Source organism: Amia ocellicauda, chromosome 13, assembly GCF_036373705.1.
Source record: "Amia ocellicauda isolate fAmiCal2 chromosome 13, fAmiCal2.hap1, whole genome shotgun sequence".
NCBI lineage: Eukaryota > Metazoa > Chordata > Actinopteri > Amiiformes > Amiidae > Amia > Amia ocellicauda.
In genome coordinates, this window is record NC_089862.1 from 3215631 (window position 1) to 3232643 (window position 17013).

General features: G+C 40.7%; 1 protein-coding gene across 6 annotated transcripts in view; it reads right to left on the minus strand.

Annotated features, from left to right (window-relative positions):
- loxl3a (lysyl oxidase-like 3a) overlaps nt 1-17013 on the minus strand; it is a 56972-nt gene that overhangs the window by 34337 nt on the left and 5622 nt on the right. For all 6 annotated transcript variants that reach the window (XM_066719712.1, XM_066719709.1, XM_066719708.1 and 3 more), the window contains exon 3: nt 14741-14955. In XM_066719712.1, coding sequence (XP_066575809.1) covers nt 14741-14955 — 215 coding nt within the window. The remainder of the gene's footprint in view (nt 1-14740; nt 14956-17013) is intronic.

The following is a 17013-nucleotide window of genomic DNA, read 5'->3' on the forward strand; positions in this document are numbered from 1 at the left end:
AAAAAATTACAATTACAATTACAGTTACAATTATTTTAAAAATAAAATCTACCTCTATTGGGCTTTTTTCAACATAAATGGGTAAACAGAAGCCTTAAGCCATTCCATGCATATGTTGATAATCACTATGTGTGTAGATGGAGTATTACAGAACAATTTAAAGATTACACACTTCAGCATAACTGAGGTAGACTGTCTGACAGGTTCCAGGGCAGTGCAAGGGTGTTATTTGTTGGGATTCAAGCACAACTACTGTATTGCAATGTAAGTATTACGATTAAGTAAGTAAGGGTGGATATATTACATTATAGAGCTAACGACAGGTTGCGAATGCAACCCTGGTTATTTGAAAAAGGAAGGAACCCAATTGAAAACATCACTCTATCAAAGCTGCCATTGGCCCCTGCACTTTTCACTCAGAATAGGTCCCTTCCCACTTCCTATTCTATTAAACGTGACATCTGCACAGGTTCGTCCTCTTTTGCCGGGAGCAGGACTCCAGCGCGACCTTGCAACCCTTGGGCAGTGCTTCCTTTTTCAGATAACCGGGGTTGTATTCGAAATCTATCATTACCTTTCATGTCGGAAGCACTATCCAAAGCTGGAGGAGGCCCGGGTTGGAGTGCCAAAGTGTGCACTTCACCTGGGACAACAAGTGCACTCTCACTGGGAGTTGCCAAGGCTCTCCATGGAGGAGGGCGATCAGGTCGGCAAATCAGAATCTGCGAGGCCACCGTGGGGCTATTAGCAGAACTGTCACTTGTTGTCTCCTGACCTTCTCCAGGACCACCGGGAGAAGGGGGAATGGTGGGAACGTGTAAAGGAGGCAGGACTCTGCCAAGGCAAAGAGATTCACTTCCACTCTGCCAAATCGGCTCCACAATTGCTGTATCACAAGCGGGTGGAGGGGCCATTATGAAACCCAGGGGCCTCCCCGAGAGAGGAGGTCCACCGCCATGTTGAACAGGCCAGGGAACAATGGCTGCGCCCACAGAAGCAGACGGCGTGCTAGACATTACATTCTGCATGACTAGAGACCTCCTTGTCTGTTGATATAGGCAACCACCGCTGTGTTGTCCATCCGAACCAGCACATGTCTGTCCTGTAGGACTGGCAGGAGATGAAACAACAACCGCTTGTCCTTCCTCAGACATCATGTCCGTCTCAGACTGCTCCCCAACCTTGCTTGGAGGCGTTTGTCATCATGACTGCTCGGTGGCAGACTGGGCCCAAGGGCATACCAAGGGTCAAATTGTAAGGGCTCTGCCACCAATGGAGCGCCTTCCAGCACGCTGGAGTGACTGTGACTCGGCGTGCTCGATCAAAGGTGAATTTTGAGAGACCTGAACCACCACTGCAGCGGGCTCAATTGGAGGAGGCCGAGGGGGAGGGTCTGTGATGTAGCCGCTAGGAGGCCCAGCAGCCTCCGGCAAAGGGACACCCTGACACGAGCTCTTAGTTGGAAGAGGGAGAGACACGTGTGTGTATAGAGACAACTATCTCTGGCGCCATGGGGCTAACATGATTTCCATGCAGTTGGAAAAAGTGTGTGGGGCTAGCGACAGGCAGAAGGGGAGAACAGCAAACTTGAACGCTCGGCCCTCCAAGGCAAAACGAAGAATCTTCCTGTGCACCTACGCAATGCGCAAAGTACGCATCTTTCAGATCTACCATGGTCAACCAGTCGCCATGCTTGATGGCCTGGGACATGGTGCACAGGTTGAGCATCTTGAAGCGCAATACCTTGAGGTGGCGGTTCAGGCGCCTCAGATGCAAGATGGGGCGGAAACCGCCATCTTTCTTGTGTACTAGGAAATATGGGGAATAGAATCCGTCATGCTGCCCCGTTGGGGGCACTTAGTGGATTGTGCACTTCTCCAGGAGAGGACGCGAAGCGCCGCACACCGCAACGGGTCCCTCACTCGCGTCCACACCACGCCTCGGAAGGGGGGTGGACGTGTTTGAAACTGTGGGGAGTAGCCAACTGATATAATTTGGAACACCCAAGAGTCTTGGGTGCGGAGCTGCCAATTTGAGAGTTGCTGTGGGTGTAAAGGTGGGCCAGAGGCTGCTGGAACGCCTCAGGGATGGGGCTCGGGTGGTGGCGTAGGTGGGGTCGGTCCAGGCCTCCTCCTACCACAACTGTTGTGGGCTGCCAGGGGCCAGGGCGGCAAGCCTGGGGGGGCGCCTGCCTGCCAGTGAGATGCTGGTGGAGATCGGCAGGAGGGCGGGGCTGTTGCTTGGGCTGTGGCTGTGGGAGACATGTGGGGGGGCTCCCCGTCGGCGAGCTGACGAAGGCTGCCTGTGCTGCTGGGCCTGGGGTGCAACAAGGTACAGTGAAGGAAAAAAGTATTTGATTCCCTGCTGATTTTGTACGTTTGCCCACTGACAAAGAAATGATCAGTCTATCATTTTAATGGTAGGTGTATTTTAACAGTGAGAGACAGAATAACAACAAAACAATCCAGAAAAACGCATTTCAAAAAAGTTATAAATTGATTTGCATGTTAATGAGGGAAATACGTATTTGATCCCCTATCAATCAGCAAGATTTCTGGCTCCCAGGTGTCTTTTATACAGGTAACGAGCTGAGATTAGGAGCACTCTCTTAAAGGGAGTGCTCCTAATCTCAGCTCGTTACCTGTATAAAAGACACCTGTCCACAGCAGCAATCAATCAATCAGATTCCAAACTCTCCACCATGGCCAAGACCAAAGAGCAGTCCAAGGATGTCAGGGACAAGATTGTAGACCTACACAAGGCTGGAATGGGCTACAAGACCATCGCCAAGCAGCTTGGTGAGAAGGTGACAACAGTTGGTGCGATTATTCGCAAATGGAAGAAACACAAAATAACCGTCAGTCTCCCTCGGTCTGGGGCTCCATGCAAGATCTCACCTCGTGGAGTTTCAATGATCATGAGAACGGTGAGGAATCAGCCCAGAACTACACAGGAGGATCTTGTTAATGATCTCAAGGTAGCTGGGACCATAGTCACCAAGAAAACAACTGGTAACACACTACGCCGTGAAGGACTGAAATCCTGCTGCGCCCGCAAGATCCCCCTGCTCAAGAAAGCACATATACAGGCCCGTCTGAAGTTTGCCAGTGAACATCTGAATGATTCAGAGGAGAACTGGGTGAAAGTGTTGTGGTCAGATGAGACCAAAATCGAGCTCTTTGGCATCAACTCAACTCGCCGTGTTTGGAGGAGGACACCATCCCCACCGTCAAACATGGAGGTGGAAACATTATGCTTTGGGGATGTTTTTCTGCTAAGGGGACAGGACAACTGTACCGCATCAAAGGGACGATGGACGGGGCCATGTACCGTCAAATATTGGGTGAGAACCTCCTTCCCTCAGCCAGGGCATTGAAAATGGTTGTAGATGGGTATTCCAGCATGACATTGACCCAAAACTAACAGCCAAGGCAACAAAGGAGTGGCTCAAGAAGAAGCACATTAAGGTCCTGGAGTGGCCTAGCCAGTCTCCAGACCTTAATCCCATAGAAAATCTGTGGAGGGAGCTGAAGGTTCGAGTTGCCAAACGTCAGCCTCGAAACCTTAATGACTTGGAGAGGATCTGCAAAGAGGAGTGGGACAAAATCCCTCCTGAGATGTGTGCAAACCTGGTGGCCAACTACAAGAAACGTCTGACCTCTGTAATTGCCAACAAGAGTTTTGCCACCACGTACTAAGTCGAAGGGGTCAAATACTTATTTCCCTCATTAATATGCAAATCAATTTATAACTTTTTTGAAATGCGTTGTTCTGGATTTTTTTTTTTGTTATTCTGTCTCTCACTGTTAAAATACAACTACCATTAAAATTATAGACTGATCGTTTCTTTGTCAGTGGGCAAACGTACAAAATCAGCAGGGGATCAAATACTTTTTTCCCTCACTATAAACCTGGGCCAGCTGCAGGGACTGCTCTCTCTCTTGGAGTGTGCGAGTGAGCAGAGCTGGAGGCACTCCACGGCCTTATGAATCACCACCGAGAACTCCCGGTCCTGTCCCGCAGGAGCAGGAGGGATGTCCTCACTCAATGGAGGAGGAGGGGTGGGTGAGACCAGCTCCTCCTCCATTAGCTCTGCCCCAAGCTCTGAGATTGCGTGCAGACACAGAGACAGGCGGTCCTCCTCTTAGGTAGCCTCATCCAGAGACGGAGCAGATAGACTCCCCTCAGAATCCAGCACCGCGGTGTGAGCTGGCGGTGGAAAATCATGGTGTGGGGGGGGCGCAGCACCAGCGGAGCCAGCAGAGCACAGATTTGGTCCATCCTGCTGTTCAGAGCATGGATGGCCTCATCGCGCTCCCTCTCCGTGGAGCCGGACCTCTGTCACCGCGGGGGGATCAGCTGACGTCTCAGGCATGGAAGCGGCAGCCGGCGCAGCAGCAGATGCAGGCAGAGACGTGAGCACATGAGGCACGACTGTCTCCGAAGCTGCATGTCTGGAAGAGGAGACAGAGGGGCTCGGGGAGAGGCGGAGATCCAGCGCCACTGAACCCCTACCGTCACTCGCTGGAGTGGGAGATTGCCAGGCGCGGCAGCAATTGCAGCAGCACCCAGTGCCCAGACAGATGGGGCATAGGACCTCCACATTCTAGGCAGGCCAGGTGCGTCGTCTGCAGGTGGCACAATGGTGGGGGCGAGAGGGTCTCATCGCCGTGCGCACACACACATGACCAGGGAAACGTGCAGCGGGGGCGCCTGTCAGTGTTTGCACCAGGGGACACACAACAACTGAAACGCCGCCACGACAAGTGGAGCGCCTAGCGGGATGGCCGCTGTAAGTGTGTCTCCACCCGGCAACGTTTATGGATACAGGGGCACTGCAACACCAACCTGACGCAACCCTGTTGTTGCCGGACAGAACACTGTATATTCCAAGCACCTGGTGCCAGATACAAGGGCCACATAGGCCCGTAGGTAGTAGACCACGAGCCGTAGCGGGAACTAAAACCAAGGCCTGCACACATGGATGAGAAGTGAACTGAGAGAGTGAGATCTCCTACAGCTACAGGCACGGGCTGTCACATGGGCGTAAGATGGTGGAGGAGCCCCTCACACAGGCAAGATCTCTTACGACACACAAAGGCTCAGACCGGGCAGCCAGGCCTCGGATCTTACGATTTTACTGCCACTGCTAGCGCTCCTGCTGTGGAGGAAAAAGCCCTGTGAACAAAAAATGAACAAGCAAGCAGTCGGAATATATAAGGCACTATATAAACAAGACTATTATTTTTAAAGTGCTCTATTTGTAAGCGAAACTGAAACAGATAGCGCAGCCAGAGACCCAGAACAGAATTGGATTAGCCATCAATAATAACTAATACAAGCACAAATAGAGACACACAAACACACACACACACACACACACAGTAAAACAGTGACGAACCACAAAGCCGTGAAGCCAACCAATCAAACAGTGTTAATAATAACAAACAGTGTAATGCACAGACAAGACATAGAGAGATCACGTTCTTGGGTCTAGCGAAATGGCAAAACAGGAAGATGTCACAATTTATAGAACAGGAAGTGGGAAGGAACTGGTTCTGAGTGACGTGTGCTGGAGCCAATGTCAGCATTGATACAGTGATGTTTTCGACTGCTCATATAGACAACCAAACCACTTCAGGCATCAATTCATCTTTAATTCTTACTCGTTAAAAGCAAAGTTCCAGATCATGAGAAAATAATCTCTGCTCTGGAGGCAGACACTCACTTGAGCTCAAAGTAAAATTACTTAAAACTAATACTCATTATTCTTATACACAAGCCATATCTGGTCAGCAACTGTTACTATGTGTGTGGTCTGCCATGGGGAGTGCCAAATTAAATAACAAATGATAACTGTTAAAAAAAATAGAAGGGAAAAATAATGTATGGTTCTGAAGATATTATTTTAAGCAAAATATTCATCAAAAAGAAAAATATACCATTCCTTCATCACACAAAAAAAAAAAAAAAACATTTGCAAAGCCCCTGATTATTAAATACATATGAACTTACCCAATTAGCTAATCATTCCTTCACTGGTATCAATATATGTCTATACCTATTTATGCCAAAAATATGTATTATTGTCTGTCAAGGTGGCCTAAGTGTGTCTATGTGGTCTGATGAGCTTTAGTTCTTTTCTTACAACTGTCCAGGAACTACATCAACAAATACAATCATCCAAGATAAGTAATATCCAATATCTTAGCACTTCATAATACTTCATAGCACTTCATGCGGTCTCCTTTATTCAATTCAATTCTTTTTTTTCAGAGTTTAACTCTGACATGCCTATTTTCAACACAATCATCTTAACATTTTATTTAAAATTGTACACAAATTGGCAACACTTTAAAATAAGGTGGTGTGTGAATATATGATATATGAATATCACAGGATTTAAACATCAATACCTCATGCACATCATCTAAGTTCTGATGCTGAGCACATTGACAGATTGTAGGAGCTGTAGTTATTCAGATACTCCGGAGAGTGTTAAGAATGACCAAATACTCAAAAGGTGTATAGAAGCAACTCATTAGGTCCTGAGATTCTGCAATTCACATTGACATTTTTAATTAACCACCCTTACCATCACAGAACCTACCTGTTGACAAGACTACTTTTGACGTGAGAAGGTGACGTAAGTTCTCTTGTGTTCGCAAGATGATGCTTACGTTTTTAAAATGCATTTGGTTATGGCTTCAATGAGCCACCATACTAGTCTAGAAATCACAGCACTTTCACGTAAGTCACATAAGAACATATGAAAATAAATATACTTAATAAATATGTTTAAGCGAGACATATATTTGTTTTCATGAATCTTTCCTACACATTTGAACCTGTACATTTCCACAGTTCCACATTGCTCATGTCAAAATGCTGTTCATGAAAAGCTGTTCTATACATTTTTTTTTTTTTGCATAGTTGCACTAACTCATCCATACTAAGCCAGCCTTATTTTGTAATCTCTTATTCACTGTGACTTCAAGAACTACAGATGATCGTCAATCAGAAGTAGGAAAGTTGACAACAAACTGTCAGCAGTTTAGTGCTTTCAGAACAAGCTCCACATCTGGAACGAACAACTTTCCCACAAAGTTTTGGGCTCTACACTGCATCTGGTTTCATTACTTATAGTCTTATAACATCTAATTCCATTTAAATATAAAAAAAAAACATATTAAAGAGAAACAAGAAAGGATTGTTGTCCACTGTTTAGGGTTCATCTTAGTTCTTTGAGAAGTTCAATGATTTCATCAGTAAACAGACAGTGAAGATCCTGCATACTGCATAAATAATTCTGATCTAATAGTCTAGATCTAATTATTTCCTTCTGTTGCTGGCATTTAAAAATGCAGTTATCTGAAGTAAATGTCTCTGTCTATGTCTGCAAAATTCTAAAACCAACACAAAATGCCAGATTCTAGATTCTAGATCGATCTTGCTTAGGGAAAATACTGTGAGTAAAACCTTCACTGTAAATTCCCACACCTACCAACTTTCTTCTGAGAGCCTATGGAAACAGGTCAAATCACTAAAATATATTCATTTAAATATATACAGTGAGGGAAATTCTGTACGTTTGCCCACTGACAAAGAAATGATCAGTCTATAATTGTAATGGTAGGTGTATTTTAACAGTGAGAGACAAAATAACAACAAAAAAATCCAGAACAAAGCATTTCAAAAAAGTTATAAATTGATTTGCATGTTAATGAGGGAAATAAGTATTTGACCCCTTCGACTTAGTACGTGGTGGCAAAACCCTTGTTGGCAATCACAGAGGTCAGACGTTTCTTGTAGTTGGCCACCAGGTTTGCACACATCTCAGGAGGGATTTTGTCCCACTCCTCTTTGCAGATCCTCTCCAAGTCATTAAGGTTTCGAGGCTGACGTTTGGCAACTCGAACCTTCAGCTCCCTCCACAGATTTCTATGGGATTAAGGTCTGGAGACTGGCTAGGCCACTCCAGGACCTTAATGTGCTTCTTCTTGAGCCACTCCTTTGTTGCCTTGGCTGTGTGTTTTGGGTCATTGTCATGCTGGAATACCCATCCACAACCCATTTTTAATACCCTGGTTGAGGGAAGGAGGTTCTCACCCAATGTTTGACGGTACATGGCCCCGTCCATCGTCCCTTTGATGCAGTACAGTTGTCCTGTCCCCTTAGCAGAAAAACACCCCCAAAGCATAATGTTTCCACCTCCATGTTTGACGGTGGGGATGGTGTTCTTGGGGTCATTCCTCCTCCTCCAAACACAGCGAGTTGAGTTGATGCCAAAGAGCTCGATTTTGGTCTCATCTGACCACAACACTTTCACCCAGTTCTCCTCTGAATCATTCAGATGTTCACTGGCAAACTTCAGACGGGCCTGTACATGTGCTTGGACTGCTCTTTGGTCTTGGCCATGGTGGAGAGTTTGGAATCTGATTGATTGATTGCTTCTGTGGACAGGTGTCTTTTATACTGGTAACGAGCTGAGATTAGGAGCACTCCCTTTAAGAGAGTGCTCCTAATCTCAGCTCATTACCTGTATAAAAGACACCTGGGAGCCAGAAATCTTGCTCATTGATAGGGGATCAAATACTTATTTCCCTCATTAATATGCAAATCAATTTATAACTTTTTTGAAATGCGTTGTTCTGGATTTTTTTGTTGTTATTCTGTCTCTCACTGTTAAAATACACCTACCATTAAAATTATAGACTGATCATTTCTTTGTCAGTGGGCGAACGTACAAAATCAGCAGGGGATCAAATACTTTTTTCCCTCACTGTACAAGTGATTTTAAAAAGATAGAAAAATTATTGTGATCATATTGGGTCCATTCTGTAATTTGTCGATTACCGAATTTGTGGATAAGAGGTGAGCACTTATTTATTACTTATATCTTTTTTGCGTGATTCAAAAGCTTCCAGGGCACTGAAAGTCTTCCAATATCTCAGTCCAGTATCACATAGGCAATGCCTGAACTCGGATTCCCTCTGGGTTTCCCATACACAGCTGTGATGATGCACTAGGGCAGTTTGTGTTGGTCTGAAGATGTGGCTGCAGCTCCTCCCTGTACCTCACACAGCCACCCACCATTCAAATGATATATAAAACCTCAAGGCCTTCACAAATGACTGACAAAAAAGCCCTATTCTTCTCACACTACTGCTAACATGTGGCACAAGACTTATAAAAGCTCTTCTCCAACAACACATTCAAGATGCCAGCTCACTAAAACCAATAGAAGAAGCACCTCTGTTTCTCACCATTAATTGTAACAGAACTTTAGTTAATAATGCTCTTCTAATTATATGGGAATTAGACTATTTAAATTCAGCTTTTAAGAGCAGTACATCAACTCTATGGTTCCCTTCATGTTGGAACAAGATGACTAATTCAAATGTAAAGCCAACATTTCTAAGGTGAAATTGTTTACACCACCAATTATGGAACATTGACTTGTATTATACAAATAATAACTGCCCAGTAATAATTACATTTCACAAATGGTAATGTGGTATGATAATTCTAATCTGATCTTGGGCCAGATTAAATCAAAACTTTGACCCACCCGCTAATAGAAAACTACAGAAATGTACTCAGTTGTGGCTGCATTTTTAGTAAGATGCCACTTTCTTCTAATCATAAATGTAACCGCTATGATCTACAGGTTTGTAGTTTGCTATTAGTGGGTGGGTCAAAGTTTTGATTTAATTTGGCCCCTTGTCTATTGTGTTTTAGTAACAATAAAAAAACATCAAAGTGGATTCTTGAAACAGTTCTTCATGCATAATCGTGAACTCCATACTCACATTGTTCATGGGCCCACCGGTTTGACTGCCACGTTAACAGCACTAACAATTTAACAAGGAAATCAGTCACAGTGTGTGCCCAATCCTCTGGCTTTGCATCTCCATCCATATTTAATCAATTCCTCAGCAGAAAACAAATGTATTGTCAGCAGTTTCTTTCACAACTGGGCCAATTTCTGGAATTAAAAGATGTTCCCTTAGGTTTAACCATATACACTGCAGATGTTTGTATTAGTATTGTTTTGAAGAAAATAATAGTGGCTGATTTTCTTGTTGTGTCATTTTGTTTAATTAAATTAATCAATTGAAATGAAAAGCACATTAAACCAATCCCTGTTACAAGAGTAGTCAACTTCTGCAACTACATTTTGATATTCTATGAGGTGACTTGCTAACAAAAAGTAAGGAGAAAATAAAAACCCAACAACATAAGTTATGAAAAATCAAATCTGTTTACAAGCTGAATGTTGATTATGATATATAAATACTTCATATTAAGTACATTTTGGTGCTTTTAGATTCAGTTTAAGAGTAAAAATGAAGCTGTGTGCAGTGCATCTGTGCTTGTTTAAATAAGATTTCAATAAATAATAAGTTCAACCTACCCACCAATCACCCAGTTTTTGATCACACAAGTAGCCTCTAGCACACAAAAAGACAAAAATGTATACTTCAAAATGAATTAGTGACCCAGATTTCCAACTGAATTCAAGCCCATATAATAATATATCACAGTTAGTAGCTGGCTATGTTTGGAAACTAATGACCCAATGCTCTAACTTTCATTTCAGCCTCTAACTCCATCCGAAATGAAACAATTGTTAATCAGTACAAAGTTGCGTAATGTATTCTGTAATGTATATACACAGCATAATATATTGAAATGGAAATTTTTTGTTAGCCACCACTGTCTCCGAAATGTTGACAAGTGTGGTAAATATGAAATATGTTTTCATTCTAAATATGAGAACATAACCACTGTTTCATTGGTTTGGTTTGCTATGTGACAGGCAATGGATTAACTACTTCATACTTAAGATAAAAGAAAAAGCAAATGTAAACATTATAGAGAGTATTGATGGAATATAGATTTTATTCTTCATTAGATTTCTGTACTGGCTTTATAATCAAGCTGTAAACTTTTTTTTTTTTTTACTTTGCTTTATTAAGAGAATAAGTGCTTAAAATGTTCAGATTGCCAAGGTTGTATGTAACCGACAATCCAAAGAAAACTGACTTCATGTTGTATAAATGTAGAAATATTGTTTATTTATTGCTATTTATAAATACTCTAACTCTTAATAGGACTCTGAAACCAAGATGTTTGGTTAAGAAACCCTTCTGTGTATAACAGCTTGAGAAGAGCAAACACCAATCAATCTATCAGTGGAAATAATTATTGTATTATTTCATTCTGAAACAGTTTTGCTATGCATTCAAATCTAGACTTTATCTTTCTCATTAACAGCTCCTGTCATGCCACTCAGCTTGTATTTCACTGTCTGGCAGGAGGCTGTGAGCAGGCATCGTTGAGGATATAGACTTGACCAACACACTAATGCCCGAGTCTGCCCTGACAGCTCAAACACAGACTGTTTAACGTGAGGTGGAGGGGGCGATGAGGTCGTCTAAGTCAATATTCTTGGAAAATCTCAGAAGCAAAAAGGAAATGATCAAATTAGACCAGATTTCAAGTTTTCAAGTGGCCAAGAAATTTAAAAAATAATGCAGTTTTCTTAAAATAGGCAAACTATATTTAAATTATTTATCTTTATCAAGTAACTTTTATTCTTCACTCTATTATTGTTCATATTTGTTTCTAATATGTCAATACACTTTGGTGCTATTAATACCATAGATTCAAACCATTATCAATATAAATGTGTTCAAGTCGAATGGCCTGCTTTCGTTTGTCAACATTTTTATGTTCTTATATGAAGTGTCTCTGTGTGTATACTTAATCAATTTTGTATATATATATTTTGTACTGTGTAAGGTCACAAATTGAAGGAAGTGAATTTACTCAAAATCACTTACAATGACAAAAAAATAAGTGATTAAACCAATATTGAACAGCATATTGCTAATTCAACGATTCTTTGTATTAATTTCAATGTATAACATGAGTGGTTATGTAGCAAATACATTATTTGCAATCAAGTGACTCTGTCATGTTTTCTAACCTTTAGAAAAAAAGTTCAAATCTGGGGAACAGAAGATACCAAAAGAAGAAGATATATTACCTCTCTCTCCGTCTCTTCAGTCAAGAACAGATTCACCAAGCCATCAACTTTTATGCACGTATAAAGATTATGATTGATAACATGTGTGTGTCTCAAAATGTTGAACTACATGGTGTACTACAGTCACATATATTATTATAATTGACTGTAATTAAAATCAGACCCACTGAAAAATTAACACATAACACTGCACTTGGGAATTTTTCCAAATATCTTCTCAAAAGTACAAGGGGTACTTTGCAGCACTTCATACCACAGATGTTGCTTATTAATAGCAAGACAAAGTGTGAAGAGTTCATGAAGCAGATACGCCTCGGGGGTTAATGCTGGGGCTTTCCTATCAGGACATGACAAACCTCTAGTTGCCAAAGTCTTTATGGCTGCTTCTAGTGGCTACCAGAAAAAGGGGCATTCTGATGTACATTTGCTAGAAAAATTCTCTTTGGGGGCTTTTGAGCCTGTTGAGATTTTCCTTCTGCTTTTGTTTCCACCTTAGAGTTGTGAATTAGAGCTCTGATCATCCTGCAGTGATGTCATATGGCAGATATTTTTTTATTGTTAACTTACTCTTTACGATTCGAAAGAGGTTCCGCACATAAAGTTGAACTGTCCGGTCCTGCTGCCTCTGCGACTGTTTACACCATGTTTACTCCCTCTCTACACATAGCAGATATATTACCTCTCTCTCCGTCTCTTCAGTAATATGTTTGGAGTGCTCTCATGTAAACTGCCTGATAAATGTCTAATGTGGATTTTAGTCGTGAGCATGTGATCTTGAAAATAAACAGTCCTATGTCAGTTTTAATATCTAATATGTAATTAAAAAACTGAAAAATAAGAATGGTAGAAATATCATCTGCATGAGAAAACACTGTTAGTTTGTTATTGTTAAACACACAGGGCAAATGTTGAATGTGTGATTTGTTCTCTGGTTTTGGCTCCGATACAGTTAATCCATATGGAAAATATATAGAATTCACTAATAGGCCAAAGCTGTCTCCTCTGTGCAGACAGAATAACACGCAGAGTAAAGAGACATTGAATAAGACTCCAGTTCTCAAACTTACATAACTTCTACACAACACTTATACCCAGTGTATTAATAAGCTAAATTTTTTTAAATGAAAAACAGCATTAAGGAAAACATACAATTTACCTTTCACCATATTTCGGTATAAACTGGTTATTGTAAGATCTCCACTCGCAGTTGCACGAGATGAAACATTACAGATCTGAATTTGCTCTGAATAAGATGACTGTTACAAGAGCATTTTCTGGGAATATGCATAGCCTGGTCCCTACATATTATATATAACAGCTGTATTAAACATTTTCATGTGCTTGTGTGTTCAGTCTCTTCTTCCTGCCAAACTGTACACACAATAACATAAAATCAAATAAAAATGTTTCTCTCTGAAATTATACAGATTTCAAATGATAACTTTTCCAGGTTGTGAATAGTTATTGTTTTAAATAAAAATGCAAGAGTGTTCAACCCAATTCAGTTAGTGTTATAGGTCACTGGAAATCACCAATTCCTAAAGATCAAGAGACTGAATTAAGTAAGTCACTTGGTTAATTAAGGAATATAAGGAATATCTGTTTCTGAAGGTCTGAGATCAAAGCTCTAACTGATCTGTACATTACTTAATTTAACAGAACTTCAATACTCATTTTTAGTTCCTTTGGGAATTAATTAAATTATAATTATATATAATTTCATACTCAGCAGTTATTTAACAGATTTCCAAAACCATACTTGTGTCTTGGGGTTCACTTTCACACTATCTTTAAAAATGCCTCACTACAAATAAATATGGGTGAAGGGGTGTAATACACTGTGAATTAATTGTGTATTCACAAAATACTAGAAGTAGGTTATAGACTTATGGTTATGTAATTCATATTCTCTCCTATTTTGTCTCCTCTCGTTCTGCAAAATGAAGTCCTGACCACATCTTCCAACACCAGCTATGGCCTTAAGACTGGAACATGGTAACTTATACTAAATACTCTACTTTGACAGACTATAATAATCACATAAGCCATACAGGGAAAAGTGCTCCACAGAAAACTAAGGCAGACTGTAAAAAAAGTTTATCTGCCAATAAAAAGAATGCCTTAGTTATTTAAAACAATGCCACTAATTTGATTGTGTTTGGAAAACTTCACCGCAAAACCCAAGGACTCAAATGAGCTTTCCTATTGGCATCTTATATAAGGAGAATGGGATGCACAAACACAGGGCTGAAGGAAAGGGTTTTCAGCTTTGATTGTTTGGAACCATTTTTCAATATGAAATCTTCAAAAAAAATCTACATAATAAACCTTTAAATGTGCCTGTCATTTCTATTCATGGTATACGTAAACACAGCCATTTACGCCCCACAGTTGAGCACAACGCAGAACCATTAAACTCACGTGAATGTAAACGTAAGTGTCTTTGCTGTTTTTTTAAATAAAGCGTTCACTTGAAAGAGCTTAGCAAAAGTAAAAGCAAATTCTAATAAAACATTCTATAAATGGGAATCTCTATGGTGTTGATTCACAGGTAGTTGACTGAAGGTTTGATTGTTATCCATTAAAGACAAGAAGAATGATGAAGAACCCCTGTAAAAGCAAAACATGTACTAAACTCCAGACTCCACACCCTAGTATAGGAACAAAAAAACCATCAAGCCTTACTTGTAGAAGTTGCGGTTGGCCTTTCTCTCATTGGGGAATCCCATCATTCCACAGATGACCCGGGAGTTCTTGGAGTTCCAGTCAACGTCACAGATCTGGGCCCAGCCGTCTTTGTACTTTACCTCCACGATGCCCTCTGTGATGGGCATTCTCTTCTTGGCAGTGGCCACCACTGGTCTCAACCTCACCTCCTCCACTCGGTTCTCTTCCACTTGCTAAGCGACAGAGAGGTTGAAGTCAGGGAATAACTGTGCAAAATTATGCTGCCCCCAATTCCCCCACCACAGAAGACTCAGCGCTACAAAAAAGCCTGTCATCAATCAAAAAGACCATCCTCCAAAACAATCATTACATACAGATGGCATTAATCAGAATTTGTATTTAAATACCAGGATTTGATGTTGTCTGAGATTGAAAACACAAATACTGAGGTCCAAATACATCACAATGATTGGCATATTCAGAATATAATGTGTTCTCATGGAAAAACTTTTTTTTAAATGACCGTCTCCATTCTCCATCTTGCTCATGAAATCCCTTATTTTAAATTTGAATGTATCTTTAAATGTGCAACTTTCATTCACAATGTGGATGAGTATTTTTTTTTAAATCAGGTATATTTATCATAGGAACTAATTCTGTACAAGGGTGGCCTTTTCCATTAATGAAAAAAAAAACACAACCACTATCCTAACTTGCTGTTCTGTCTGTATTTGATCATATAATAATAATGGTCCAAAACACTTGCATAATACCTTGATTAATAACATGAGTTTTGACCATAAAACTGTTGGTGGCATGCCAGAATTCACATGTGAATTTTGTAGAGCCATACCTATTATCACAACAACTAGTGAGTTTACTGCAGTGGGAGCCAAAGCAGTAAATTATGTGAAAACCTTGAAAAACAACCTTGTTTGAGTCCTATGCAGCTGCACTAAGCACTAATTAGGAACACTGGAAGTGTGTGATTATGCACATGTTTTGGAAAACAGGATTATTAAATAATAATGAAATACTGATAGTTAAACTATCCTACCTTGCTGACCTATTAATGCATATCAGACATATCCTTTAGGAGTTCTGATTACACTACAGTAAACACTGCTGGTAAATCCTTTTAAAGGTGCAAAACATATTTGTTTTATACATTATAAACATGTATGTATATACACTACCAGTCCGGTTTTAGAACACCTTAATTGTTCCAGTTTTTATTGAAATTTGCACAGTTTAATGTCTCAATGTATTCTTTCTACAATGGAAATCAAATATTGTTTGGAAAGTAATTCTTAACACTGTTGCAGAAGTTCCCACAATGTGTTGCACTTGTAGGTTGCTTTTTCTTTCACCCTTCTGTCCAGTTCATCCCATATTGTTGGTCATTATCTTGCTGTAGGATGAACCCCTGACCAACTAGGTGTATACCAGAGGGTATTGCATGACTCTTCAAAATGCTGTGGTAGCTGTTTTGGTTCAGGGTGCCACTCACTCTGTGCAAGTCGCCGACTCTGGATCCAGCAAAAGAGCCCCAGACCATCACCTCCTCCATGTTTGGCAGTTGGTGTCACACACTGAGGAACCATCCTTTTGCCTATTTGACAGCATTCAAAAACCCTGTGTGATGAATCAAAGATTCATGGCGGTGCTTCATGGCCCAGGCAAGCCTCTTTTTCTTATTTTACCATCTTAGCAATGGCTTTCTTCTCTTCACAGCTGAAACTGAGACTTGTTACTTTGATCAGTGTTTAGCTGTGCTTGAAGCTGTTGTCCTGTGAGCCGCCTATCATGCAAGCTGTTGACTCTCAGAAACTTGTCGCCACTGTTGTGGCTTTGGGTCTGCCAGACCTCTTCCTGTCAGAGTTCCTCCAGTGCCTTTTGATGTTGTAGGAAACTGTACTTAAAAACTGTGCTTAAATTTCAATAAAAACTGGAAAAATTGGTCTGTTCTAATATATATATATATATATATATATATATATATATATATATATATATATATATATATATATGATGTATATATAAATCATTATACATTATTTTCAATGCATTTGTACTAATCAACATGCAGAAACATTTATTTTATTTTATATGGCATAAACTGTCTATATATTGAAATGATACAACAGATGTGTTGCAGGTCATTTACACTGTAACAAAATTAATTTTGGTGTGTTCATACAGTTAGTATTATATAACGTTTGGTTATACAAGTATGTCACTGTGCATTTAATTAAAAAAAAATGTTTATGTGTATGCTACATTGTTATCCA